The 26,812-nt window shown below is 33.8% G+C and overlaps 2 protein-coding genes and 2 non-coding genes across 6 annotated transcripts; 1 reads left to right on the top strand and 3 right to left on the bottom strand.

Annotated features, from left to right (window-relative positions):
• Positions 1–10,630: 10,630 nt before the first annotated feature.
• Positions 10,631–14,674, bottom strand: LOC131020416 (uncharacterized). 2 transcript variants are annotated; one of them, XM_057949193.1, is made up of 7 exons: positions 14,290–14,674; positions 14,040–14,104; positions 13,823–13,863; positions 13,011–13,708; positions 12,426–12,515; positions 11,583–11,644; positions 10,631–10,879 (listed from the first exon to the last, which is right to left on the bottom strand). In XM_057949193.1, the coding sequence occupies exons 1-7, from the start codon at positions 14,638–14,640 to the stop codon at positions 10,774–10,776; spliced, it is 1,413 nt and encodes a 470-aa protein (XP_057805176.1). In that variant the 5' UTR covers positions 14,641–14,674; the 3' UTR covers positions 10,631–10,773. The 2 variants fall into 2 exon arrangements, with proteins under 2 accessions (XP_057805176.1, XP_057805175.1); XM_057949192.1 differs by having other exon boundaries at positions 13,011–13,711; positions 14,290–14,670.
• A 2,977-nt stretch (positions 14,675–17,651) lies between these two features.
• On the top strand, positions 17,652–17,723 carry TRNAP-AGG (transfer RNA proline (anticodon AGG)). Its single transcript has one exon. It is a non-coding gene; the product is annotated as a tRNA-Pro (tRNA).
• A 353-nt stretch (positions 17,724–18,076) lies between these two features.
• LOC131020414 (HVA22-like protein a) lies at positions 18,077–20,487 on the bottom strand. Of its 2 annotated transcripts, none has more exons than XM_057949190.1 (5): positions 20,114–20,487; positions 19,838–19,864; positions 19,532–19,654; positions 18,445–18,691; positions 18,077–18,341 (listed from the first exon to the last, which is right to left on the bottom strand). In XM_057949190.1, exons 1-5 carry the CDS (start codon positions 20,176–20,178, stop codon positions 18,261–18,263), a joined length of 543 nt encoding a protein of 180 aa, XP_057805173.1. In that variant the 5' UTR covers positions 20,179–20,487; the 3' UTR covers positions 18,077–18,260. The 2 variants fall into 2 exon arrangements, with proteins under 2 accessions (XP_057805173.1, XP_057805174.1); XM_057949191.1 differs by having other exon boundaries at positions 18,077–18,336; positions 20,114–20,449.
• A 4,727-nt stretch (positions 20,488–25,214) lies between these two features.
• TRNAL-CAG (transfer RNA leucine (anticodon CAG)) lies at positions 25,215–25,294 on the bottom strand. Its single transcript has one exon. It is a non-coding gene; the product is annotated as a tRNA-Leu (tRNA).
• Between the last annotated feature and the right edge of the window lie 1,518 nt (positions 25,295–26,812).

The raw sequence follows: 26,812 nt of genomic DNA, 5'->3' as shown, positions 1-26,812 counted from the left end.
AAAATTAAAAATGTTTAATATTAAACTTTGATATTATTATACTAAATTAATTACAAGGTCATGTTATAATTGAGAATAAATTGAAACTTGATGTATTTTATGGTCAGACTATAAAGTCATGTTATAATTGCGATTAAATTGAAAATTGATGTATTTTATAGTCAAATTATAAGGTCATGTTATAAATCAGAAAATTGACAAACTATATGTATTTTTTTGGCAATAACCCCTAATTTAAATTATTTTATATTTTTATGCGAGTTATAATTATGTAAAATCGCCAATGAAATCTAGTTCAAGTGGCAAAAGTTGAAATATCCAAAAATTCTCCTTGGGTTCAATTTCGCTTGCGTGCATGTATTTTTTTTACTTTTATGTGGGTAATAGTTTCATCTCAGTGTTAGTAATTTTTCCACCTTTGTATGGTGTAAATGTTCCGCTTGCTTGTGAGTTGCTTATTTGATTATATAATAGGCATCGCTTGTAATTCTAGAAAAAAATATTTATGTAAAATCTGTTAAGCATGCCAATGAGCATTGAGCGACAAGCAATCGCCGTTTTATAAATGTGATTTACAAGCTATTGGCAAGTGCCAAAAAAAAAATGATCTTGTACGGCGTCGTATTTTGTATGATTGAAACAAATAATAAATGTCGGTCCTGAAATACAACAGAACATATCAACATCTAATCTATTAAAGTATGATTAAGTTCGCAATTATTGGGAGATTAAAAACGTAAGATGAATCTAGACAAATTCATTTAACACAAAGTCACAAATTGAATTGGAATTGAGGAATTCACACAGCGAATTTTGTAGAATATAAATCTCAGGTGTAATTTGTCGCACGAGTTGGACTAATTGACTAACTCTATACCCGAGATTATGGCTTCTCTTTTGTAGAGGAGATATTTTATATGTATAGTATACATTAATATTTTGAGACGCAGGAGAGATTTCATGAATTTTAAATCGTGAGCATGTGACACAATTGCAACAACTTGTGCGTGTGTGTGAGAGAGAGAGAGAGAGTTGTGGTCTTTCATCAAACTTCGGAAGCTAGAACAGTCCCAAATCCCAATCGCAGATTGTGAAAAATTGGATAGAGTTACTAAACAAACAATAGAGATCTCATTAGGTTAAACACACTTTCTTTTATAAGATTTAGAGGGTGTTTGGATAAGCTTTTGTAAAGAGCTTATGAGATATTGTAAGAGTTTATAAAATTTAACTTTTTGAAATTTTGTAAATTTTCAAATTATTTGAATAATTAAACTTAAGATAGAAGGATGATTTTTTGCTAGATAGAGAAAATAGAAGAGAGGGTGAACTTGAAATGATATATACTGATATAAACAACAAATGATTGTTAAATAATATTTGTAAAATAATTATTGCATATAAGAGTATGAAAAAATAAATTGAGGTAGATGAATCTTTTGGGAGCTTATTTTAAAAACTTATAAGTTGTTCAAAGCTTATTTTATCAAACACTTTTAAAAGGCTTATAAACTCTTAAACAATTTATAAGTTTTTTTTTAAGAGTTCATACACTCAGTCAAACATTGTTTTAAGACCATCTATTTTTATTTTTATTTTTTGTATTTTTATATTTTTATATTTATAAATACGCCAAGTCCTCATTTTAAGAATTTATGGATCTTTATTTATCATTTAAAGAAAAAATATCATCAAATATCACAATATCTGAATTCAACAATGTCACGTTTCTTTTTTTTTTAATCAAATTTGTAAATAATATTTCGACATTTTCTTAATAATATCACGAGGCTAAATTACAACATCAAAATGCCTATGCAATCGTTTAAATGTGACATGGAACATGTATTCTTAACACATTCTCATAAACGATGTTGTTTAGTCCCTCTAAGAAAATTATTTCCACGTATTAAGTAGAACATTGTTTTTTAGTATTCTCTCCGTCCACAAAGAGTGTGTGGTGGAGTGTTAAAAGGTAGTATTGGACCCACCAAATTGTAAAAATAAAGAGTGTGTATTTTGTAAATATTAAGTGTGAATGAAGTTTAAAGTACTCCATAAATGAGGTTTCTAAAAAAGAAAAACACACAATTTTTATGGACGAATGAAAATAGCAATAAACACACTCTTTACACTCTTTGCGATGGGACGAGGTATAAAGGAACATCAATGTTCTATCTAATTTGATGTGAAAATATTTTTTCTTAAGCAGTTACGCCAACTACATCCATATCTAGAAAATCGTCGTATCAACGATTTTTTTGTCTTTTTGTGACCGCGCTACATTGTACAACGACTAATTGTCTTCCTTTAGGGTGGGTACCATCAAATTTTGGTGAAGGTTGATCATGTTGCTTTAACCCATTTTCTAAGTCATTTCTTAATCTAACTGTTACGTCCACATCAGGTTTTTAAAATGCCATGTCATTTTTAATTTAGGCGTGGTTTGAAATTGTGGTAAAATTACTAGTAATAGAATTTGTATATTATTTGACAATTTTTAAAATTAGTATAACTCCCGCGCAATGCGCGGTGATTATATCATTCGCGTAAGTTATGCATATGTTTTATATATTATTAACATTAATTGACAAAGTTAAAATAATATCAGATTTATTATTTGCAAGCGGTCTAATTTTTTATATAACATGTGTTCATATATAAATATAATATAAAAAAAGTTTTCTATGAATTCGCTATGTAATATTATGAATTTGTTGTGAAATATAATGAATTAACAAAATGGAATTGTTGCAACGTACGTATGCAATAATTCATTCAGCAAAGTTATGAGTTCACCAAAGATTTCACAATTCGAGTGATGATACACTACAAAAAAATAAGGGATTACCGGCGGGAATTTTCCGCCGGTAAAAAAGGGGCGGCCGCCGGCGATTCCATTACCGGCGGCCCTCTGCCGCCGGTAATAATCTCGTTGGAGATGTGAATCCCGGCGGCGAAGCTCAGCCGCCGGAGATTGGCGGCGGCCCTACCGCCGGTAGATTTTCTCGGAAAATTTAGGTGGTTTCCCGAACATTTACCGGCGGTTCTCGCCGCCGGTAATCAGCGGCGGCAATGTGCCGCCGGTAATCAGCGGCGGTAGAGATGCCGCCGGTGATCACCACCACTACACCGATGGTGGTCGATGTTGGGAGATTACCGGCAGGCCCTTGCCGCCGCTAATTACCGGCGGCAATATGCCGCCGGTAATTAAATAATTATTTTAATTATATAATTATTTAAATTATTTTATTTATTTATTTATTTATCTCCACTAATATTTTCGTATTTATACAATATTTCAAACCTTAGGCGAACTTCCCAGTGGGTCACCCATATTAGTTGTGCTCTAAGTCAAGCACGCTTAACCTTGAAGTTCCTTTTGAATTGTCCCCAATAGAGAACACTCGTATAATTGATATATCTATTGCCTATTAAAATCATTTAAAGGCTATTTCAATATACAATATATATATCATATATTCATAACATTTGAATATGAGGAGATAATATCCAAGTAATGTTGTTAATTACGGATCAGTCTCGTGCCGCCCGTATTTTTATGGCAAATAAATATTTATTTTTTAATTTTTTTATCAATATAATTTATTAATCATAAGTATTTTAATTTGATAGTTTTAATGTATTTTTGAATTCATTTGCATATATGTCCTTATTTTTATGTCGAAACAATATATCTATTTATTAATCAATATGTTATTAATTTTTTTTATCAATCTACGTTACAGAGTATACGTATTTTCATTTTGTAATTATAATGTATTTTGAATTCATTTGCATACCTTGAATTCACTCATAATAAATAGGACGATTTGAAAACATAAAACAATTAAATTGTTCAACAAAACACAAATGTTAAACAAAGTTCAAGTGTAATTGTGTTTGTTCAGAAACATAACATAAATAAAAAAAAAGTTAAACATGATATAGATACATAGAAGTGATGCTCAAGGTAGCTGACCCGACCGCCTCAGTATCTCCTCGAACTGACTCAGCCGCTGCTCAAGGGCCTCACGTGCTGCTCGTTCGGCCTCACGTGCTGCTTCTTGGGCCGCCCTATCCTCCTCAGCCCTTTGGAGACGCTCCTCCAGTGTGGAGATCCGAGTCTCATACATCCGCTGAGACATCGCATATTTTCGGCTGTTGCCGCAGATGCAAACAACCTTTGCAGTCGGGGCGTCAAAGGAAAGTAGTGCATCTGTTTGGCGGCCACACGTTTCTTTCGGCGGCTTCCAGATGCACGCAAGTTCTCCTTATATCGTGATGCACCACAAAAATTACAACTCTCTAACTCACTGTCGTCCCCCAATACAACATGCAGTTATTAACGCAACAATCAATCTTCTCTACTGGAAAACCCAACCCGCGCAGATTTCTCTTCGTACTGTAAAAGTTGTCAGGGCAGTTGTTATCCATCGGTAAAGCCTTTTGAACCATCTCAGATATCTGATTAAAACATCTCTCTGACATGTGATTTTCAACCTTTATGCTCATCATTTGTGTCATCCAGGATAACTGTGAGTAAGTGTCACAGGAAGGGTATAGAGGACTATCGGCTGCGTTCAACATGTCATAAATTTATTGAGCGTCATGATTAGGCGGCTCCTCAAGATTTGGAGGATCTTGATAATTACTAGGTCCAGCATGATCATGCACCATCCTTTGGTAATTACTGTATGACCCATCATTCTCATCCATTATAGTATGTTCTGCCGGCATATACACTGGTGCTTCCCCTTGATAACACCAGTTCGTGTAATTGTGGACAAATCCACGCCTAGTAACATGTTCTCTAACTGTAGGTACATATGCAAAGATTTTATTCTTACACTTCCTACACGGGCACCTAATGTTACCAATTCCATCTGTATACGCTGTTTGATTTATCGCAAACTCGAGGAAACTCTCAAGTCCCGTTTCAAATGCAGCACGATCATTGTATCTCGCGTACATCCACGATCGATTATCACTCATTCTTGCACATTCTAATTGAAAATAAAAATAAATCAAATACAATAAATTACTTGAATCTAAGAAAATTTCGACAGCATAACCCCACTATCCTAACTACCAAGTGCTCGACTCTACCACCAACTATAGTGACCATAGTGGTCATAATTTACTAAACCTATACTAGGTCTACCCGGCCCCCCAATGTCGAAACAATAATAAAATAACATATAAAACAATAAAAAAAATAAGGTAATAAAATCAAACACAATCATTTGTTGGGAGAAGATCCTTAAGAAATAATCAATTTCTATCCCAAAGGGAGAAGATCCTTAAGAAATTGATTAAATCTACCCCACAATATATAATAACATATCATTTCATCCGAAACAGTAAATCAATTTAAAATTAATCTAATTAACAAATTAATTTCAATTAATCATACTTTAAACATCCTATAAAGTAATTATAGTTAAATCGATTCAAAATTAATCTAATTAGCAAATTAATTTCAATTAATCATACTTTAAACATCCTATAAAGTAATTATAGTTAAATCAATTCAAAATTAATCTAATTAGCAAATTAAGTTCAATTAATCATACTTTAAACATCCTATAAAGTAATTATAGTTAAATCAATTCAAAATTAATCTAATTAGCAAATTAATTTCAATTAATCATACTTTAAACATCCTATAAATTAATTAGAGTTAAGTTAATTTTAATCAAACAAATAAATAATAAATAAATAAACAAATAAATAAAAGTCTATTAAAAACGAGAGTGTACCGTGGGAGTCGACGGCGGAACCGTGCGGTGGCAGGAGCGGTGAGGCGGCAGGATTGGCCTGAAATTAGGAGGAGAAAGATGAAGAGAGCGTGAGAGGGTGAGAGAGAGAGAAGGAAAGGAGGGGCTTACCTTGACGGAGGCGACGGCGGCGACAGGCGGCAGGCAGCAGCAGGGCAGGGGGGCTGGAGGGGAGGGGGGGTGTTCTGGTCTGGAGAGGTTTGGGCTTAAAAATTAGCGGCGGCCCATTGCCGCTGCTAAAGCCCGACCCGCATTCTCTTTTTACCGGCGGCAGATGCCGCCGCTATTTGTTAAATATTAAAAAAAAATAATAATAGACATTTCCCGGCGGCCTAAATATTTGCTGGCGGCGATTTTGCCGCCGGTATGTACGCCATATATTTAAAATTTACGGGTCGGCCGCTCCACCGTCGGAAAGCCGCCAGTAATCGCCGGCGGCGGAGCTGCCGGCGGTAAATTTTGCCAGTAAACCGATGCTTTTTTGTAGTGATAACAGTTGCTATTAAACATATTGGTCCTCGATGGACTATATCTCAACACATATTTTTGAATTATTAGTAAATATGTAAAGATTCCGAACTTAATTTAATACCTATCAAAGATAATTATATGGATACAAAAAAATACACTAATAAAAAAATGTCATATTTAGAAAGCAACAATAATTTTGAACAAATTCAATTTACACAATTAATTGTTTAGTAATTAATCACTAATTATCTTTATTTGAAAAATAAACTGGTGGAAATTAATTTGTTGCCAGATTAGATAATAATTATTTTAATATTTGTTTATTGAATAAAATAATTAATAAATTGAAAGAAAATATTTTAAGAAAACATTTGTAAACATTCTCTTGCAATGTAATAAATTTATAATTTTGTTTTCAAAATAAATTATAACATAATCGACTAACTTAATCAATTAAAATTATAGCTTTATCTTTTTGCTTCAGAAGATCGAATTCTTAGACTTAAGATGAAAAAGTGCAAATGGAAAAAGTATTGATATGTTTCTAGTTTCAAGGAAAAGAAATAATTAAGTTCCATATAATAATAACTTATTAATTTTAAATTTATTTTTTGTACATATTATATATCAATTTTAAAATCGTTTCACGGTCTTTCATTTAATTTACATGTTACAAATTTTATTCAATAATGTTCTTTATGTACAAAATAAAAAAAGAAAAAAAGATTTGAGATGTTAAAAAAGAAGAATTTTAAGTTACTAAATCCAAAACAAACTATGCATTAACATTGACGAAAATTTGAACAAAACGTGGGTTTAGTGGTGTTTTATTTTTTTCCATAAATTCCAATTATATCCTTGCAATTGAATTAAATTACATTTACTTTGCTTTTTATATATATAAAGATAAAGATCCGTGAAAAAAATTAAAATTGATTCAAAATTTATGTACTTATGTGCCAATATTTTTTTTATCACCATTCAACCATTTTTTTAATCACATGAGGAGAGTGGAATTTATTAATATTATTTTAAATATAAATGAATTTCATTTCAGTTGATATAGTGAAAAATTAATACGCGTCATCCGTGAATAAAATACTACAAAAAAGAGAGAAAAGAAAAGTACAAAATTAAATAGAGTTGTTAACTTTGATTCGCCCAGCAAGAAAGCATAAAGATTTCAGGAAATCAAAATGGTTAATATTCTCATTCTTATTAATTAGAGGTGGTCTTGGGCACACCCTGATGTACCGTGCAATCGAGTTGCACTTTCACTTAAACTTTGACCCGCACCCTGATTTGGGTACGGGTCAATCCGGTTGTACGATACATCCAGGTGTACTCAAGATTTTGTGTATTAATTATTGGTCAATAGCCTTTACCTTTTATATGTTTTTACTTTTTCACAAAAAAATTCCACTTTGTCAAATATTTGGTTTACAAGTAAGGAACAAAACAGCGAGGCAGGTGGTGCAAAATGTTACTGTAAAAGATTCTATAAATGATTTATCTTTATTTATTTATTTTTGGAAGAAGATGTCGTATTTTAACTAAAAATGAACCCATGTTATTTTCAAAAGAAGCAAAGTGCTGATAACATTATTCCCAACGAGTTATCGTGTTTTACCACCTTTATTTTTCTTTACCTGACGCCTCTAATAAACGAAAATATAAATAGAAGGACCGAAGGCCCACCAAATTTAATTACTTAAAGAAAAGGTAAATATTATCGTGTAATTTTTATTTAAATCTAGAGGTAAATTTACTTTTTTGCGAGGTCAAGAAATGGATGCGGAACATATTGACGCACACTTAATAATTTGAGGTTTAAAAGAATATATCTATAGTTGAATATATTTTTAATAAAATGCGTATAATTTGCAATTATATTTACATTAAGAAACATAATGGTTAATTACTTAGTTTACAAGAAAATGTTGATTCATTGAAATTTCTTCGTTATTTTGTTTTGCCTTTTATGCAGCAATAACACAGTAGTAAACGTAGCAAAAATTATTCATGAAGAGGATTTTTTTTCCAAGGGTAGTAGATGCATTGATTTTTACAGTGAATACAATAATTTTAATAGTTCTCACATTTTTATAAAAATTATAGTTCTCACTAAAATCACACCATATATATATATATATATATATATATATATATATATATATATATATATATTTGTTTTATACCTTAACGCCACTGAAAGTGCACTTAAACTTAAATACAATAAATATATGTGAACATATATGAAATAACAATAATTTGAAAGAAAAAAAATAGTAAAAAGTATAAATATTTAGTATTCAACCGTAGAGTAAAATATAGAATTGATGGTTGGAGATGCTCTAACACCTTAAATTTGCATAATAGAGTCCAATAACCACATAGGCGGAGTTGAAGTCTCAAGATCAAATTGATCGGAGATTATCTAAAATTGAATTGACTATTCAAGATTAACGTGTTTTTTTTTTTTTTGGAAAAAAATATTATTGCCACTTATTTTTTTCTACTCAAGATTAATATTGCCATAAGGGAAAGTGAGTACTCACGAGACAAAACTAATTTTAAATGGAGAGAATCTAAGCGAATGACATATCATGAAATTAAGTCGTGTGGTCGAAGTATATGAGTCGACAAAATTAGACGTATCTCCTAACCGGTACCCGATTTCTATCTTTATCGCAATCCCATTGCAATCATTTGATTTTCATCCTTCCTTTTTTATGAAATAGTCAATTCATACGAGGTAAATTAATTGTCCACCGACATAATATATAATTATAAACTCTTTAATTATGAGATATTTAAGGGACGTGGAACATGAAGGTAGCAGGCACTGGCAGCTGTACTTTTTGTTTGGCCCCATATATTGTATACTCCTATTTGCAATAGCACGTAATAAGACACAAATCCTGGCTGAAAATGGAAACGAAGTGACGACTGACGAGTGGCATTCGTTGCAAAATCAAGAATTTCTTCTAGACAGAATAAAGAGAAAAGAAAAGATGTGATTACTTTGATATGATAACATTTACAAATATTTTAATATATGAAGGTGGCCTGCAAAGTAAAGCTGTATAAACATCATAAATAGCAGAAATATATATAAATATTGCAGGCCCTATACGGCGTATTAAACTCTCGCCGACTCAAATAATAATACTATAAATATCATGATTAATAGTATTAAAAGTCCATAGTGGGTTGCATGAACATTAATTGACACCAACTGCATGTTTCACTCTATGTTCTTCTATGTGTCCCATTTCTGAAATACGTCGGTATATCAATATCATTATTTTTATTTTTTTACTTTTGGACAAAGAATATCAAATGGGAGATATTTATGTGAAAGGGATATCAAGATATTATGGTGCATTTCATGATTTGGGGAAAGTATGATTTCCTACCGACCTGAAAAAAGTATTGATTTGAGGAATATATTGAGCGGATCTGTTGCAGTTTTTCTTTTTTTGGTTGGGAAATTACATTTATTAATCAACAAAAACATGAATAGTGTGTTTTTTTTCTTTCTTTTTTTTTTTTCGTTTTTATAATTATAGATACTCATGCCCAACTAGACCACTTCGATCTCCTTAGTCAGCATAACCTTTTATTTTGTTTTATGTTCTTCCACTTTAATTATCTTTCTTTCTAATCCCACCCATCATTTCATAGCTAGTAGACAACTACAGTATTCTATTTTTGATTCTTTTACAAAGGTGAAAAAACTATGTCATATAGTAAGATCAAATTAAACATGCCAAAAGTAAAAACTAGTATTTGCCTGTATTAGTTTTTAAAAAGTTTAAAAGTTCCAAACAAGAAAAGCATGTTATACGTGATTCATATTGTGTGTAACAAAATAAAGTTTTTTGTCAATAAATATTTTAGTGTAATTTCCTAGATTATTTTATTTATTTTTCTCTGGTTCTGAAATAATGACTATGTTATTTGAGCTTTCAAACTGGAAAATACCTGTTTAAATGTTTATATGAGAGATGGATGAAGTAGTTACCGAATGTAGTAAATAGATTACCCCATTTTGGGACTCGAATATTAATTGTTATACACACTTTTGGCCCAAAAATGAAACGGACCCCTTCGATTGCCTACCATTACTTTAAAGCTACGCACCCACTCCATCCCACCAATTTTTCATGATTAAAGCCTAAATCAACATCATTTTTGTTTCCTTAATAAAAATAAAGAGAAAATAATAATGAAAATACACACACCACGTCATTCTAATGCAACTGAAGGGGGAGACAACCCTTAGAGAGGATGAGACTACTATAGTCTACTAGAATATATACCTTCACAATAATCTTAGTTGACCACATAAGCTAAGAAAACATGAAGAGAGCAAGTGGAGAATAAAATCATAACCAAAATATCTGCCAAGAATGGTGTCATTATACATTGAATGGTAATATAGGACACCACCAAAACTGGCTTTCCCAATTCTGGGATAAGAAATGGACAATTGAGTTCAAAACCTCACATGCATGTTTCATTCTTCATCAGAATAATTGAACTTTATCGAGTGTGAATGCAGATCGATTTGCCCTCCTCTGTAGCTGCCACGCTTCTTCTTGGTTTTCTCGTGTCGAAAGCCCCTACATACAACAGAGCACGAGGGCCAGGATAAAGTATACAATACATGAACATTGTGTACATCAAAAGCAAGATTTTCAGCGCTTAAATTAAGCAAGGAAAAAGTATATACTCCTAACCAAAAAAGAGAATGATATAGCAATCATAACAACAATCATGGTGAGGATCATTTCAGACAACCAAAAACATCAAAACTGATGGGTGAGGAGCAGCTTTCAAGGTTTCAAAAGACTTCCAATATATCCTTTCATTTTTCTTACCAAACACACCCTCAAACATTCTACAAAAGCATATCCAAGCTCCGCTTCTATTTCTAGGCTTGGCGACTATCTAGACACATGAACATAGACTAACAAAAAAGAAGTTTACTCAGTGGATAGCACCAGATGTAAATAAAGAATTGAACAACCATGAGATGAAGCGTGAACACTAGTTACACTACATCGACTTGATTTACCAAACTACAATATATTTACAGCACTCGGTATGATGTTCATTCACCAAATGTGTTTCTCTTTACTTTGCAATTTAGTTTTTTTCATTAAAATTCAATAAATGCTTCAATATTCACCTCTCCAGCCACTCCCCTCCCACAGAAAAAAAAAAGAAGGAAAAGGAAAAATAAAACCCCAACAAAAACGCATGTATCATTTTTTATCTGGGGAAACTCTTGATGGTCAATGTTCAGTAGAAACAGAAACACACCTTCCCTTGACTTGTCCCAAGACTTCTTGTGCTTTAGCTCCGTAACCAGTTTCCGCACCATCCTGCAATGAATAACGTAAAAAATAAATATCATTCGACAATTCTTTCCACACGAGTCAACAAAAGGCAAATTTATGGCACTTTCTTCCGCAATTACCATACTTATATAAACCTAGAGTGTCAATGAAGGCTTATTCCATTGTTCGTTTTGAAAAAACAGCAAAAAATAATTGAGTGCACCATTAACTCCACAGACAAATGGATTAAACAATAAAATTACTATCCGGACGAACCATATGATTTTAATACATGTATTTGTTAGTTTCTATCCATATATAAATTATTTCTCTCCATAAATTAGCTGATTGGGTAATTATGGCCAAATGATTCCACATTCAATATTTTAACTTTCAGAACTCTCAAGGCTTGATTCTAAAAAACTAATTAATGGACAAATGAAGGAGGTGCTTGGTTCAAATTTCCAATGGCAATGCCGATGTATTTGATTGAGGACAGTAGAAAATGAGAGTCAATCTGATTAATGGAGGGGAAGATAGTTAATGAAAATGGGGCAGTCATGGAGGATTTCAACCAACATACCAAGAACCATAAGTAGGAATAATTCCCCTCACATGCCATTCCACAATTCTACTACCCCAACCAATCACCTTTTTAAGACATTATTTTTGTTGGATAAACATGACAATAAAAAGTTAAATAGATCGCATGACATTTATGTTACAAGAAGATCTAGTCACTTTAGCAAATATAAGCACACATGGGCATGTACATTCACTGCCAAATATAATATGTAATCAGCCAACAAGATAAGGAACCACAAACCTTTGCCCAATAAGAATTGTCTTGAAGTCTGTCATCAACAAATTCCACCTCATCAATCTTCACTCTTTGGAATGCTTTCACTGTTGTTGGCTGCAACAAAAATCAAACTTATTTCTAGAAGAATAACCCATTTTTTTTTCTTTCTTTCAGTACAGCATCAAACAATCTCTACATGGACATAAAAGCGAAACTTTAAATATCAGAAGATAAACACATTTTGAGATGTTCAATACGCTACAAGAAAATACAAGAGAAAGTGCATAAGATACCACCAGACCTAGAAGACAAGAGAACAACGAGACAGTTTCTTACTCACATTCTGAATATGCACGAGCCACCATGCACAAACAACTGCACAAATAAATGGCCATACATACATTGCATTGATGAAATTTTAAAGCAGTTATGAGAGCTTTAATAGTGATACTACTAATAGTGCAGGGGATGCACCCTCAGGATTCAAAATATAATCTGTGTTTGCATAGATACTAGCTAATATCCATATTAACAGTTCACTGCACAATGATACAAAAATGTCATAAATTAATATTAATATATTACTTAAAAACAGAGACCTGGACATACCTCAGAACTTTTGGGTTGTTTGCTTGCAGATTTTTTCTGACTTGATTTGTCCAATTCATTATTGTTTGTAGCATTTTTAGCACTTTCATAATCTGACTTAGCAGAGAATTCCTGCAAATCCCCTTGAAGAGCATCACTTTTTGCATGGCCATTGGCTTCAGGGAAGGCAGTGTGTGGTGGAACATCTTTGCCTTCTTTGAGACCTTTGGATTTTTTAGATTTTGACTCTTCAATTGCTACTTCCTCACCAGACTTATTTTGATTTTCTTCAGGAGCCATTCTTTTTCTTTTCTTGGAAGCCTTCTTAGATTCATGAATCCCATCTTCTGCATCCTCAGCCTTTTCAGATGATAAAACTTCTTGTTTCTGTTCAGTTACCTCTGGTACATCAGCATCCAGCGGCTGTGATGCCAACTTGCTTTTCTTTTTCTTCTTCTTCTCTTTTGGTTTCTCAGATTGATCCTCTGCAAGTTCATGCATTTTGTCACCATTGGATTTCTTTGATGCATTGCCGCTTTCATCCTCATTGCCATTCTCATATGATTCATTTATCTTTTCTGTCACAGCTGTATCTTCAAGTGTTTTTTCACTTTCATTGACTGAAGTGTCATCCTTGCTCTTTTTCTTCTTCTTCTTGCCTTTAATTTCCTCAGCAGTTGTACCATTTGCAATTTTTTCTGCCACGTCAGCCACCTGTTCTTCTGGACAGAAGGAGAGAACAACCTTTATTAGCTGTATCATTCAAAATTTAATCATCCAATAATCAGGATGAAAATATGTGGAACCAGCATGAAGTCATCCATAAACAATACCTTGCTTCTCCTGAAATTTCAAGTCTTTGCAGGAACTATTGCTGCATATAAAGACAATCGTAGCACCATGAATACAAATTCTAGAAGACATATAGAAAGGAAGAAACATAACAAGAACAGAGGAAGCAGAGCTGTAAATGGCCAATAAAGATGAAATTTTGGTCATCATTGAAGTATATATAAAGACCCTGAATGTTAACCTATTGAATTCGCTTACCTAATCTCCTGATATTTCGAGAAAATCTCATTCAAATTAAGCGCCTTGGCCTTCCAATCCTCACCCTTCCACCAAAAAATGAACAAGGTCACTATAGAGTTCAGCAAAAACAAATTTGCAGGGCACACTATCGACAGTGAAGCAAACAATTCCACAATCAATAAGCAAATTATCCACCAAAAATGCATTATACTTAAAGGCACCAAATAATCTCTCTTTCATTAATCTACAACACAGCATATATGCATACCTCAATTTGAGCTGCCGTGCAGAATCGTTTGAAGACTTTGGAAAAGCCCTTGTTTTGGAGCCAGAGCGCGACAGAGAAGATCAAAATAGACTCGTCATCAGGCTTCAACTGGGCCATTGGTGCCGAAGCCGAACGGTTTCGCTGCTGCTGCAAGAGAAGAATTTGGCGCGGCTTGAATGCAATGAGGGAAGACAAGCTATGGCTGGCGTTAGAGCTTCCAAGCATACGATGTGCGTGTGTTTGGAACCTTCTGAGAGGCGCGGCAGTGCTGTTCCCAGTCGACGGAGAAGGGTTTTTCTTCAAATTGGGAGATTTTTCTCTTTCTAAATATAAATACTCATGTGTATGCATGTTAGGGTTTTGCTATGCAATGACTATTGTACGGCGCGCTTCTCGTCTGGTACATCTTTTTAAAATAATGTAATAGACCACACTTGCAAAAAAATAAAGAAAATAAAATAAGAAAAGCAATAGCCATAACCGCTTCTTCTTCACCCTGCTTCTATTCCATTCTAGTTTCACAAATACTCCAGTGCAATCGGTTGCACCGTGCAACTGATTTTCAGAATGACACAACTTCATTTGGAAAATGAGACTTGAACATTTTTGAATAACACTAATTCAACATACAAATGCTTCGAGTGTCATTTGTATGTTGAAGTTCATTCAGAAACCAGTTACACGGTGCAACCGGTTGCACGGAAGAGTGCCTCCTCTAGTTTTCTCTGCAAATTCAAAAATGGCAGTTATATGCGACTCAGTCAATCTGCGAATTGTCAGCACCCTCCTCGTTTTGAAAAATAATTCAAATCTTTGATCATTGAACAATTTCCCCAATATTGGGATGTAACACTCGAATTTGTTTGATAAAAATCTATGCTTGGTTATGATTGGTTAAGGATGAAGAAAAGGATTTTATTATTGAAAAGCGCTCGAATGATAGTTGTTATGTCATTATTGCTGACAATACATATCTTAAAATGCAGACCAATTTGATCGAAATATGACACTAAAAATTTGGTCACACTAGTATGAAGAACTTGAAGAAACTCATTCGAACATATGTTATTTAGAGGGATGTCAAACCATGCCATCGATACCAAAGAAGCATATGACACATGTCAAACTGAGAAGCATATTGTTTATATATTCATGAAGCCTTTAGATGCTGATCGATTCAAATAATTGAGAGGAGAACTTGGATTATGCATTTTATGACTAATCGTTCATTGTACGAAGATGTACTACCATCATGTTTGGATGTACACTCCCACGCACAGTAACATGAAGTGCACCTATTCCTTCTGGTATTCTAATGATTTCGATATTTGTATCTGTTCTTGCACTTGGTTCTTCCGATACTATATTATTGTGTTTTTTGTCACTTCTGGTATCTCTTGGAAGATTGGTACGTATTGTTATACATCTTCTATTCCTTATCAAGCTTCAGTAAAAAGGTAAATTGATTTGTCTCTTATGTGTTCAGCCTTTCTTATTTATAGGCTCACAATATTATTTTTCTTCAACTGGAACGCACCATTCGGGAATTATTGAAAACCATGTATTTCGTCTCTACTGGTATTACTTGGAAGCTTGGTATAGTTGCTGATACTATCAATATTAAATATTATGGTTTTGTTAAAAAGCTTGTGGGTGGTGGTTAAGACCTTAAAGAATCAGTCACCAAAGTCCAATCTTCGCCATCGGTGAAGAAATTGGAGTGCCAATTGGAATTTTTTACAACCACCATGGCTCGTTGCATTAAGTGCAAACCTAATCTTAAAGCTCCTCTCTATGTTTTGCGCCACACTGATTTTGATCAGGCTGGTACAACTGCTGATGTAGGTACTGTAGAGAATATTGATGATGATCAAGATACCCTTGATGAGGCCAAGGCTGATTTGGAAATTGGTGATGATGATTCTGCTTCGTCATTTACTTTGATAGTTAGATCTTTTAGATTTTGCAGCCATTGCTGTTGGTTATTTCTCTTTAGCTTAGTTCGTTTATGGTGTTGTTTTGTTGCTGTTTTAGTTATTGATGAACTCCCTAACTCTAGTTTGTACTTGTGATGACATTATGCTCTATTGCTCGTTGATTTGATTGAGGGGGAGTTGCATATACTAAGAAGGATCTTTGTTTATATGCTTACACATTTATTTTGAGTTTTTATTGCTGATTATTTATGTATTGAGCAATATTTTATTTTGTCTGCATAAATGACAAAGGGAAGATTGTTAGAGTATAAATACTCTTAGTTATTTGTTATTACGTCGACTATACATGCGGAGTTAGGTATATGGAGTGATACACTTTCAGAAGTCGTGATAAACTTATAGGTAAACACAAGACTCCTTATACAAGTGGAATTATATATCAGATATACTTCAATAGGTTATCTAATCCTACGAATATGATCAGCAGCAGACCATTGGACTCTTTATTCTTGAAGGATAATCATCAGAGAATTTGATTAGTATTATCCTGAAAGAGTTATTATCGAGCTGAACTTCCGCAAAACAATATCTATATAAAACAAAGAAAGAGATAGAGAGAGTTGGGAGTATCAATTCTATTTCTTCGACCGACATGTGGGAACAAAAGAGTACAAATAAAAATGGAAGTTGCTGGAGATTGGAGATACGAATTGCGGCCCTTATTTATGGTTTCATCTTTATACAAGTCTCTGTCTCTCATTTTTAACTTTAAAGGGGCGTTTACTTGCATGATTTATAAGATGCATGATTGAATATTTTTATCCTTAGGCTGCGTTTACTTTTATGGATAAATTTATCAATGGAAAAGAAAGGATAACAAAAATTTATGCTTTGAAATGTCTCCTTTATTTTTCAACATTTGACACACAAAAAAGATGTTCACTATTTTGTCCTTTCTTATTTTCACTTCAAGAATGGATAATATTATCCACTAAAAAATGGATGGATAATATTATTCATCCTTGAAGTGAAAATAATGAAGAAAAAATGGTAAACATCTCTTTTGTGTCAAATGTTGGAAAAGAAATAAGACATTTTAAGACAAATTTTTGTTATCCATCGATTTACATGATTAAATTTATCCATTAAAGTAAACTCAGCCTTAATAGTAGAATTTTTTCAATCCCACACTTTCAATGAGATAAGAATGAAGTAAAATTAATTTAAATGATATAAATAATCAAGAGTTTTGAAATATCCCAAACTTTTAATCAATCATATAAGTAAGGGATTAAATTTACTATTTTTTATCTATAAAAACTAATCTTCCAAAGTAAACGCCCCCTAAAGATAAAGGGATAAAAAAAAAAGTACCAAGGATTACAGATTTGAATTAATTATTAGTTGTTAAACTATCCATCAAAAGGGCATTTGGTCTAGTGGTATGATTCTCGCTTAGGGTGCGAGAGGTCCCGAGTTCAATTCTCGGAATGCCCCCAATATTTTTGTTCCTTATTTGTGATCATTTTTTTGCGTTTGAAATACTTTATGTTGTGCTCAATTTTTTTTCTTTCTATTTTTTCATGTGCTCAAAACTTTTTTTTTTTTTTTTTGTATTCGCCTATGATTCAATTTCACATTTTAAGTTCGAGAAACGTGCTCAATTTTCTTGTTTAAATGCTTTCTCAAACCAATCTTGTTTACTTTTATCTACACCTCAATACCAATCGATTCACCTGATTGGGTCGCCTAATTCAATTTCACATTTTCAATTCCTTAGATCCAACGTTGCTTCATGCATTATGTAATTAAAATTAACAGGAAAAGTGGGCATTCTGAAACAGCAAAACTTGGTAGTAGGAAAAGGGGTCATATGATTGATAATCGAACTTCTCCAGTATCAACTACACTAGAAGCATCACACACTCATGATACAAATATACTACAATAACACATCAAATTACTGTCTCCTCTTTACAAAAGCATCTTCCTCGTCTCGAACAAAGGAACAAGAAACTATTCAACTTGAGCACATCAGTACCTGTAATCATCTTCGTAGCTGTAGCTCTCGCTATGGAAAGTGTAGTTACTAGTGCTTGGAATGGTGTCCCTGGACTGGGTGGAAATGGAAAATCATGAGCAATGTCAAGAAATTAGGAGAATTTAAGACTAGATTAAATCCCAGGTTTAATAAGCAACTGGAGCATAAGTCGCATACCCTGTGAATCATCTTCTCAAATGCATCAGGTCCATGTTCTTGGATATATTTTTCTGCTGCAGTGAGGATGTCGTCGGGCTTGCTGAATATGTCTTTTTTCTTTGGAACATACCAGATGTTAACTGTCTTCTGCCGAGTAACAAGGTAAGGCCTTACATAGTGTTCGTAGACATAGGCAGCTCCGCTGAAGTACGGAATCACCAACCAGCAGGTGAAGATTAGCTTTGCGTATGACCAGAATGGCAACCTATCATGTATAAACATTGATGATTAGAAACATCAATGATAGTATCATACAGGTACTTCATCTTCACTGTAAGAAACTAACAACAATTATTTGAACAAAAGTTTTAGAGGTTCTTCTGCCATCTATTCCTCTGTATTCAACTAATCCACAGCAATTCACTAGATTATAGTTTTGAAGCCTTAGCATATCATCCTAAGGTTCTTGTGGAACCTTTGAGAACTTAAAGGCTTATCAAGTAGTAATTGTGTTTTAATTCTTTTGCCTCCATCAAATTTCAAAGTTGTGGCATTCAAATAGTGCCTCCAGAATCTCTTCATACATTTTTCTCCTATATGTTGTCAGTTGTCACTTTTTCCTCACTCATTTTTCATTTAAAATACTACATTAGCAAGATGAAAGAAAGATAGTTGATTGTGATAACGCACGCAAAAATTTGCTATTCATGATCTGGGGAAACATTAAGCACGTAAAGGGGGTATTAGCTTTGAGTGATAGGATAGATTGATAAAACATAAGATTGAGTAATTGAAGGTTAAGATGGTCAAACAAGCTCACACCTAACAAGCTTCAAAGTTAAGTAATATCTCGGAGCTAAATCTATTCCCAACAGTTGTCCAAATATGATCTCCCATTACTACTTAGGCAATCAGAAGGCATTGAGTTCCTCAACAGGAGTTTCAAAACATGGAAATCAAAATAACAATACAAGGTTCAGCTAAGCCAAGACAAGCTAGAAACATCACATCATATGCAAGAAAATAACGGTCCATAACTAAAAAATCATATAGCCATGTGTATGTTCTCTGAGATGAAAATCGCATCAAACTAGAAGAGACTTACCATTCAATAAGTTTTGCAAAAGTAAGCTCAAAAAGAGTAATCATAGAGTAAAGAACCCAATAAGTTAGCCATTGTTGATCATCAATAGGTGACTTTGTCTCGATTGCCCTAATCGATGCATATCTGCCCAAGAGCTCAAATTCCAGCAGAATTAATCAGCACAGTGAGAAATAAATGGCTCTTCAATTAATCGAGAAAGAACTTGTTACAACAATTGAGTAGGAAGTTGGAGAAAAATATACCACAAGAAAGAGAGAGAGAGAGAGACAGAGAGAGAGAGAGAGAGAGAGGCGTAGCTGGACTTACAGAGGATACACCAGAGTAACCACAGGCCTGCATTATAATCAGATTTTTTTTTTATTAAAAATATGAATGGTAAAAATTAAAAGCAAAACCCTGCAGAAAAGAAATAGTAATAGTTTGTTTCTATAGATCAACACTTTCAACCGTTATAATCGAAAACATTTGCAAGATTTAAAGCACATCCGAAAATATATCAACAGACGACAGTAACCGAGCAGATTAAAATCTAGAATCAACCAAAGCAAAACGCAAAACCCACAAAAAGAGAGAGGATCTTACCCAGCAAGAATGTCGAAATTAGTAAGGAGCAATTTGAGGAAGCTTGCAGTTCCAGATCCACCCATTATCTGAACTCAAACCACAGGAATCAAGAATTATTTCGGTAGGAAAGTGTGGTATAGAAGCTTGGGCTTTGTGGAAAGTGACGGTGCGGCACTTCACTCAACCAAAAGCGAGAGAGAGAATAAATTAAAAGGAGTGGAGACAGATGTTTGTCTCTTCTTTTATGTTAATTCAGATAATCATTTCTTTTTAAATAAAATACGTCAGACTTGTAAACTACACCGGAATTCAGGATGGCAAATTTTTGTAAAAATTCCACAAATATTTTCCTAATGGGCGGATTCTCTATGCAAAAAATTTCAGATTAATTATCACCGCAACTCTAAGATTACGAATAACAGCAATCTTAGTCAACCCAATCCAACCGCCACTCTAAGATTAAATTTTATTTTGTTTTAAGTTAAATATTAAATATACATTACATATTATATCAAAATAAATTTCTCTGCAAATAGATACTCATGTTGCTATAATTACACACACAATACAATTCTATTATTTTCTCTATATAATATCAAATTATTTATCATTCTCTCTTAATTTATTGTTATTACTTTACTAATTATTTAATACATTAAAGATAATATGATTAAAAATGATAACAAAATAATTCTATAAATATTATAAATTGGGTGATTGGAGTTGTCATGAATAAATCTCTCAAAATAGATTTGGTTGGTTCGGTGAATATCTGCGACGTGGAAAAAATATAAATCAATCAAATATTGAAGAGGTTGGATGATTGAATAAATGGAGTAATGGCTGATAAATGATAATGATAGTTTAAAATGCATGTGCCAACCCATTTTTTTCCCAAATTTTTTGGGTGAATTATAAATTTAGAGGCTATAAGTATAAGAGAGTAAAATTTTATTATTATTTAAAATAAAAACACCCCGAAGGTTTGGGATTAGGTGGACTCCCAACCTGTAAATAACGAATCAACTAATATCTCATACACGACGAAAATTATTATTATTATTAGGAAAAAGTAGCAATTAAGCCCTTAACATGGACACCTCTATGACGTTTAGCCCCCTATAATCGACATTAGATCAATCAAGCTCCTGATGTTTCAATTTCGGTGCAATTAGACCCTCCCCACTAACAGCCATTAAATACTGTTAGTTCTTTTCAATTTATCTATTTATTACATATGTGGTGGGAACCACCACATTTAATATGAAAATTTCACAGAAAAAATTACTGTCCATCTTTTTCGATCTATTCTTTCATTTTTTTTCGGTGACATCACTGGTTCTTTCAAACAATCAATCTCTCCCTCTGAAATCCGGCCAAGAACCACGAGAATTGAAATCCATGAAGTTTTAAGCGAGCGCTGAGTTCCAGCGGCCGCGGCCAAGAAGCCAGCGGCCGCTGCACCCAGCGGCCGCTCATATATATATATATATCATAAGGCCAGCGCTGGCTGGAAACCCAGCGCTCGCTGGGTGTCCAGCGCTGGCCGAATGCTTTGGATTAACTATGTTACCTGATTGACTGACAGTCCACTCTCATGCTCCGAGCCATAGAATGGAGAGGGAGATGTGATGGAGAGGATTATTATATTGGTTTTTTTCTTGCTTGCTTGCTATCGAATTCTTTTATCCCTGTATTTATGCGTGTAAAACATTCTTATATGATTTTTAATGCCATTGTCATATACATATAGGACAGGTCTGTGTTAGTCTAGTTGAAAAGTATGTTTTGGGTTTGATTCACTTGCTACTCATGGTGACCAGCGGTGATTCGCTCGCTGGGAATAACATTATATAACTTATTCCCAGCGGTCGCTGGAACCCAGCGGTCGCTGGGTTTTCAGCGGTGCTGGGACTCAGCGGGCGTTGGTTTTCATGGAATTCAATTCCAGAATTATTCCGTAAAGTCTTCGAAAATCAGTGAAAATCGGGGTGAAATCCAACCACGAATTCTTTGAAAGTCGTCTGGAATCTATGTGAATTCCATGGAATTTAAATTCCATGGAATTTAAATTCCATGAACTTTTTAAAGTATGTGGAAATCCACAACGAATACACCCCCCTAATCGTGTGTATTTTTTGGATGAAATCCATGAAAGTCTGTGGAAATCCACAACGAATACACCCCCCTAATCGTGTGTATGTTTTGGATGAAATCCATGAAAGTCATTCCGGATTTTAAGTCAATGGAATAACGAATACACTTAGATTTGTATGGATTTTAAAAAGTCTTGAACGAATACACCCAGATTTATATGGACTTTTGAAAGTCTTGAACGAATACACCCAGATTTCTGCAGACTTTTAAAAGTCTTGAACGAATACACTCAGACTTTTAAAATCCATAGAAATCCATCAAATTCCACAACGAATACACCCCCCTTAGTCTGACCACACTCACATGTTCTCTATCAATTTTCAGAAAAGATTCACAAGACAAAAAAAAACAGTCAAAGAAAATCTCTTCCTTCTCTCCATCTTTTCTTGTCTCTCTGCTGCCACGAGCCACCACTGACTCATCTCTCTTCTCCCTAAATTTTTCAACAATACCAGTTGTCCCAGCCTCTGACCCACGCAATTCCAACTACCTTTCATCTATGGGAGTTTTCTGAAAATCCCACCGAAAATCCGCAATTTCTCAAATTTGCAATCTCCTCTCCACATCCAACAATTCTCCGGTCGCCACATCTTACTCCTCAAATCTGGCAGCCAATGTCTCATCGTTTGCCATTGCCTATAAATCTGGGCATTTAATCCTAAATTCCCAAAATCATCATCTTATTCGGCCTAGGTACATGACCATCTCCAGCGAAACATCCAAATCGGGCCTCGAAAATCTTAGGAGCACAAGACATCGTTGACTTCAAAACAATAGATGTTGATTATGAACAATCATATCCCAACTTCTATCCTTCACCGCAAACAGCCGTCGGCCGCCCTCGTCTTCTACCATCCTACTTTGTCTTCAATTTCTCACTACTCTGAGTTGTACGCCGAGAATCCACCATATTTAATTAAAAAAAAAAAACACTAACGGCATTTAATGGCCATTAGCGGGGAAGGTTTAATTGTACCGAAATTGAGATATTGAGAGCTTGATTGATCCAATGTCGAGTATAGAGGACTAAACGTCATAGGGGTATCCATGTTATGGACTTAATTGCTACTTTTTCCTTATTATTATTATTATTATTATTATTATTATTATTATTATTATTAACAAGTTATAATAAGTGAAATAAGAGCTAGGAATAAAACCATCCCTTTCAAAATTACCGTTTCTAGAAACTTGTACCATGTTTTGTATAATTCGCTCAATTATTGTTTATTGACAATGGTTGGGTGTTGAAATTCAAAATCAATAACTTGAATTTATAGGGTGTATTGTATGGCGGCGGGGTGGGCTGGTGTTTTATAGGGTGATTTTCTATATTGTTTGTTGGAAATTGGTTCTGAGTAACCAATGTTTGAGAATTTTTCGAGTACCGAAAACATTTAATTTAGCATAATTAAATGGGACAGGATTTTCTACGTTCCGAGTAGATGATCGTAGTATATTTATTTACTCAAAACCGATTTCCGGTGAGTGAGAAATAATTGTTTAAAGTTGGGTACTTGAAACATTGAGCTGTGGGAAAAGATAAGCATTAAATAAGATTTAATGCTTATCCCACATCGGAATGTGGATAACATTTATTACAGTATAAAAGTTATTACATCACAGGATGTAATAAAACTGTGTGCACAAGTGACGGGTTGCAAAGCCCACACGCGCGCGCCGTCGCCGCCGCCCGCCCGGCCCGGCCCCGGTCCCGTCCCGTCCCGTCCCGTCACCCGACATGCTGTCGGAGAATTCATGGCAAATTCTGTAACCGCTGTCTCCCAGGAAGCTTCCACATTACTGCAGCCGTTACTTCTGTAACCGCTGTCGGAGAATTCATGGCAAATTCAAACAGCAGGGCTGTTACGTCCGTTTCTGTCTGTAACTCCCGACACACTTAAATACCATCAATGGTATTAACTCCCCCTATTGATGTGGACTGTGCCCTATAAATAGGACAGCCTCCATGCATCATAGTACACTACCTGAAAACAAGCATTACACTCTTACTCTGTTGCACTCTGCATCGTAAAGTTCTGTTCTCGCCTCGTTCCAGTTCGCCGGAGCTCGTTGGTGTGCGGTGCTGCTACCTACGAGACGAAGCCGTTTCATCTTTGGGGACGACACGCCAAACCGAGAGCACTACCGGGGCGTATCTCGTCTTGCGGACAGAGGACTCTCCTCGACTCGGCTTTTTCACTGGTTTCAGTTTTACTGTAATTTCAATTCAGTTTCTCCTTGTAATCTAAACTCCTACATTTCTGTTTCATTGTAATACGCCCGCGAGCTTGTAATCCAACATTGTTCTGCGTTTCTTCTCCAAGAATCAAATATCTTATAGATGGTATACATTATTAACGGTATGGCACAGAGGGGATCCAGTAGATGTAGTTTGATTCATCAATGTTGAATCATATATGTATTATTAAATTTGGAAAACAATTTATAAATTTTCGTTTAATTCACTAAGATCGTTAACTATCATCGGTGCCAAATACACGGTTAATTTCCTGATATGTCTGCATTTTAGATTTGAAATTAATGTTTTCTCTAGATAAGAGAATTTGAATTTGAACTTGAATTTGAAATTGAAATTAATGTTTTTTTTATAAAAAAATCAGTATATTAATTGTAGGAAAAGAATATAAAAATACAAAAATACGAATAGACATTAATTGTAGAAAAAATATAAAAATATAAATATTGTAAAGAGTGGGATTTAATTTAAATTTGACATTAATATTTTTTTTAGAAAATAAATCAGTATATTAATTGTAGGAAAATAAGATAAAAATACATATTAATTGTAGGAAAAGAATATAAAAATACAAATATACATTAATTGTATATTAAATATAAAAATATAAATATTGTCAAGAGTGGGATTTTGAATTTAATGTTTTTTTTAGAAAATAAATCAGTATAATAATTATAGGAAAAAAAATAGAAATACAGATATTGTCAAGAGTGGGATTTGAACCCACGCCCTTTCGGACCAGTACCTGAAACTGGCGCCTTAGACCACTCGGCCATCTTGACTTAATTAATAAATTTTGTGCAACGTATCTTTTTTAACAAAAAATAAATCACAACTTTTATGTATAAAAAAGGGCAGCCATATACTTACCAAATGAGTCGAGATGTTTTAAAGAGCCTGGTCAAATACCACATTGACAATTTTTTTAAACCTTCAACGGTTTTCTTTCTTTTCCTTTTTATTTTTTTTCTTTCCTTTTTTGTTTAGTTGATCAAAGTTTTTTATTTTAGTTCTCTATCCTCATTTTCATTCAATATAGTCAACACTTTTTCCAAAAAAAAAATATAGTCAACACTGCAATATATTAAATTTGTCCAAGATTCACCTATTTTGCGCCATAGGCATTTAGAGCACTCCCAGCAGATCACCTAAATCCATCACTAACTCTAAATTTAGGCTAAAACAATTGAAAATGAGATAAAAAATGCATCCAGCAGATCCCCTAAATTAGATGGGGCCCACAAAAATTTTACACCTACCTAAATTCAATCTTAAATTTACACCCACCCTAAATTTATTTTAAGCTTATAATTAGTAGGGCCCACACATAATTATTGTTTTTATGTAGAAAATAGGAGATCTGATGTATGTATTTATAAAATCGAGATCCTAAAATTAAATAGGGAAGCTTTAGGGAGGAATATAGGAGCATAATTTTGGGATTTCTGCTGGGAGTGCTCTTAGTTGGGTTTGAGTTTAACAATCGAGTTTGCTTTCAATTCTCCTAAAATCTTTAGAGTCTCTACAAGCATTTTTAAGAAATAGAATGAGAATTGAGAATATATTTCTTACATTTAGATGTTCTTAGATAATATAGAACTAAATATATAGGGAGTATATATTATATAATCATTTAAAATAATGAATCAAACTAAATAAATTATATACACATTTACTATTTAATGAATAATAGACAGGAGGTCAACTTTAAAAATAGTGTATGCAATTGTTGTTGGAGTTAATTTTTAATTTCGTAAAACTTTCCTAAATTAATGGGATTTAGTATTATTGTGTTTTGCCTTCTTCACGTTTTTTTGTAGGGTTTAAAAGATGGAGTCAAAAGTTTGTTGAAGACCCCTACAAAGTAGGAAGCTTGGAGATAAAGGAGAGAGAAGAGGTAGTGGGTTGTTCCTACAAAGAGGGAGACTTGGTCTAACCTTAACCACCTCAACGCCAACTCCATCTAAACCTAGTTGCCACGTTCTGAGGCTTGGGAAGCAAGTTGAAGACATCTATAAAAGCTGAGGAAGAGTCCTCATAAGCGGTGCAGCTTGAGAGAGAAAGAGTCTGTCTGTGTACGAGTGTTGTTTTACATGTTCAGTTGACATATCGTGTAACACTCGTTGTTTTGTAAGGTTTCAGAGTCTAGCTCTTGAACCGAGTTTTGTTATTTAGTGAGAGAGTGTCTTTTGTTCAATACCTAGTCTTTGTAAAGGCTTTGAACGTGAGTGTAAGTCATTCTCACATTTAGTGAAGTTTTGCCATAGGGCTTTTTACATCCTTGTGTCTTTTATTTATTT

The sequence above is a fragment of the Salvia miltiorrhiza genome, chromosome 4 (genome assembly GCF_028751815.1).
Source record: "Salvia miltiorrhiza cultivar Shanhuang (shh) chromosome 4, IMPLAD_Smil_shh, whole genome shotgun sequence".
NCBI classification, from domain to species: Eukaryota; Viridiplantae; Streptophyta; class Magnoliopsida; order Lamiales; family Lamiaceae; genus Salvia; species Salvia miltiorrhiza.
Note: the sequence above shows the minus strand (reverse complement) of the source record. Positions and strands in the feature narration are given on the sequence as shown.

What these genes read in the sequence shown, in the direction of transcription:
- LOC131020414 (XM_057949190.1), bottom strand. Translation starts at nt 20,178, where the DNA reads ATGGGTGGATCTGGAACTGCAAGCTTCCTCAAATTGCTCCTTACTAAT. An exon ending in AATTTCGACATTCTTGCTGG is followed by an intron (nt 19,865 to 20,113) that starts GTAAGATCCTCT and finishes ATTATAATGCAG; the next exon opens with GCCTGTGGTTACTCTGGTGT. An exon ending in GTTACTCTGGTGTATCCTCT is followed by an intron (nt 19,655 to 19,837) that starts GTAAGTCCAGCT and finishes GCTCTTGGGCAG; the next exon opens with ATATGCATCGATTAGGGCAA.
- LOC131020416 (XM_057949192.1), bottom strand. Translation starts at nt 14,640, where the DNA reads ATGCATACACATGAGTATTTATATTTAGAAAGAGAAAAATCTCCCAAT. An exon ending in GAAATTTCAGGAGAAGCAAG is followed by an intron (nt 13,712 to 13,822) that starts GTATTGTTTATG and finishes CCTTCTGTCCAG; the next exon opens with AAGAACAGGTGGCTGACGTG. An exon ending in ACAATTCTTATTGGGCAAAG is followed by an intron (nt 11,645 to 12,425) that starts GTTTGTGGTTCC and finishes TATTCATTGCAG; the next exon opens with GATGGTGCGGAAACTGGTTA.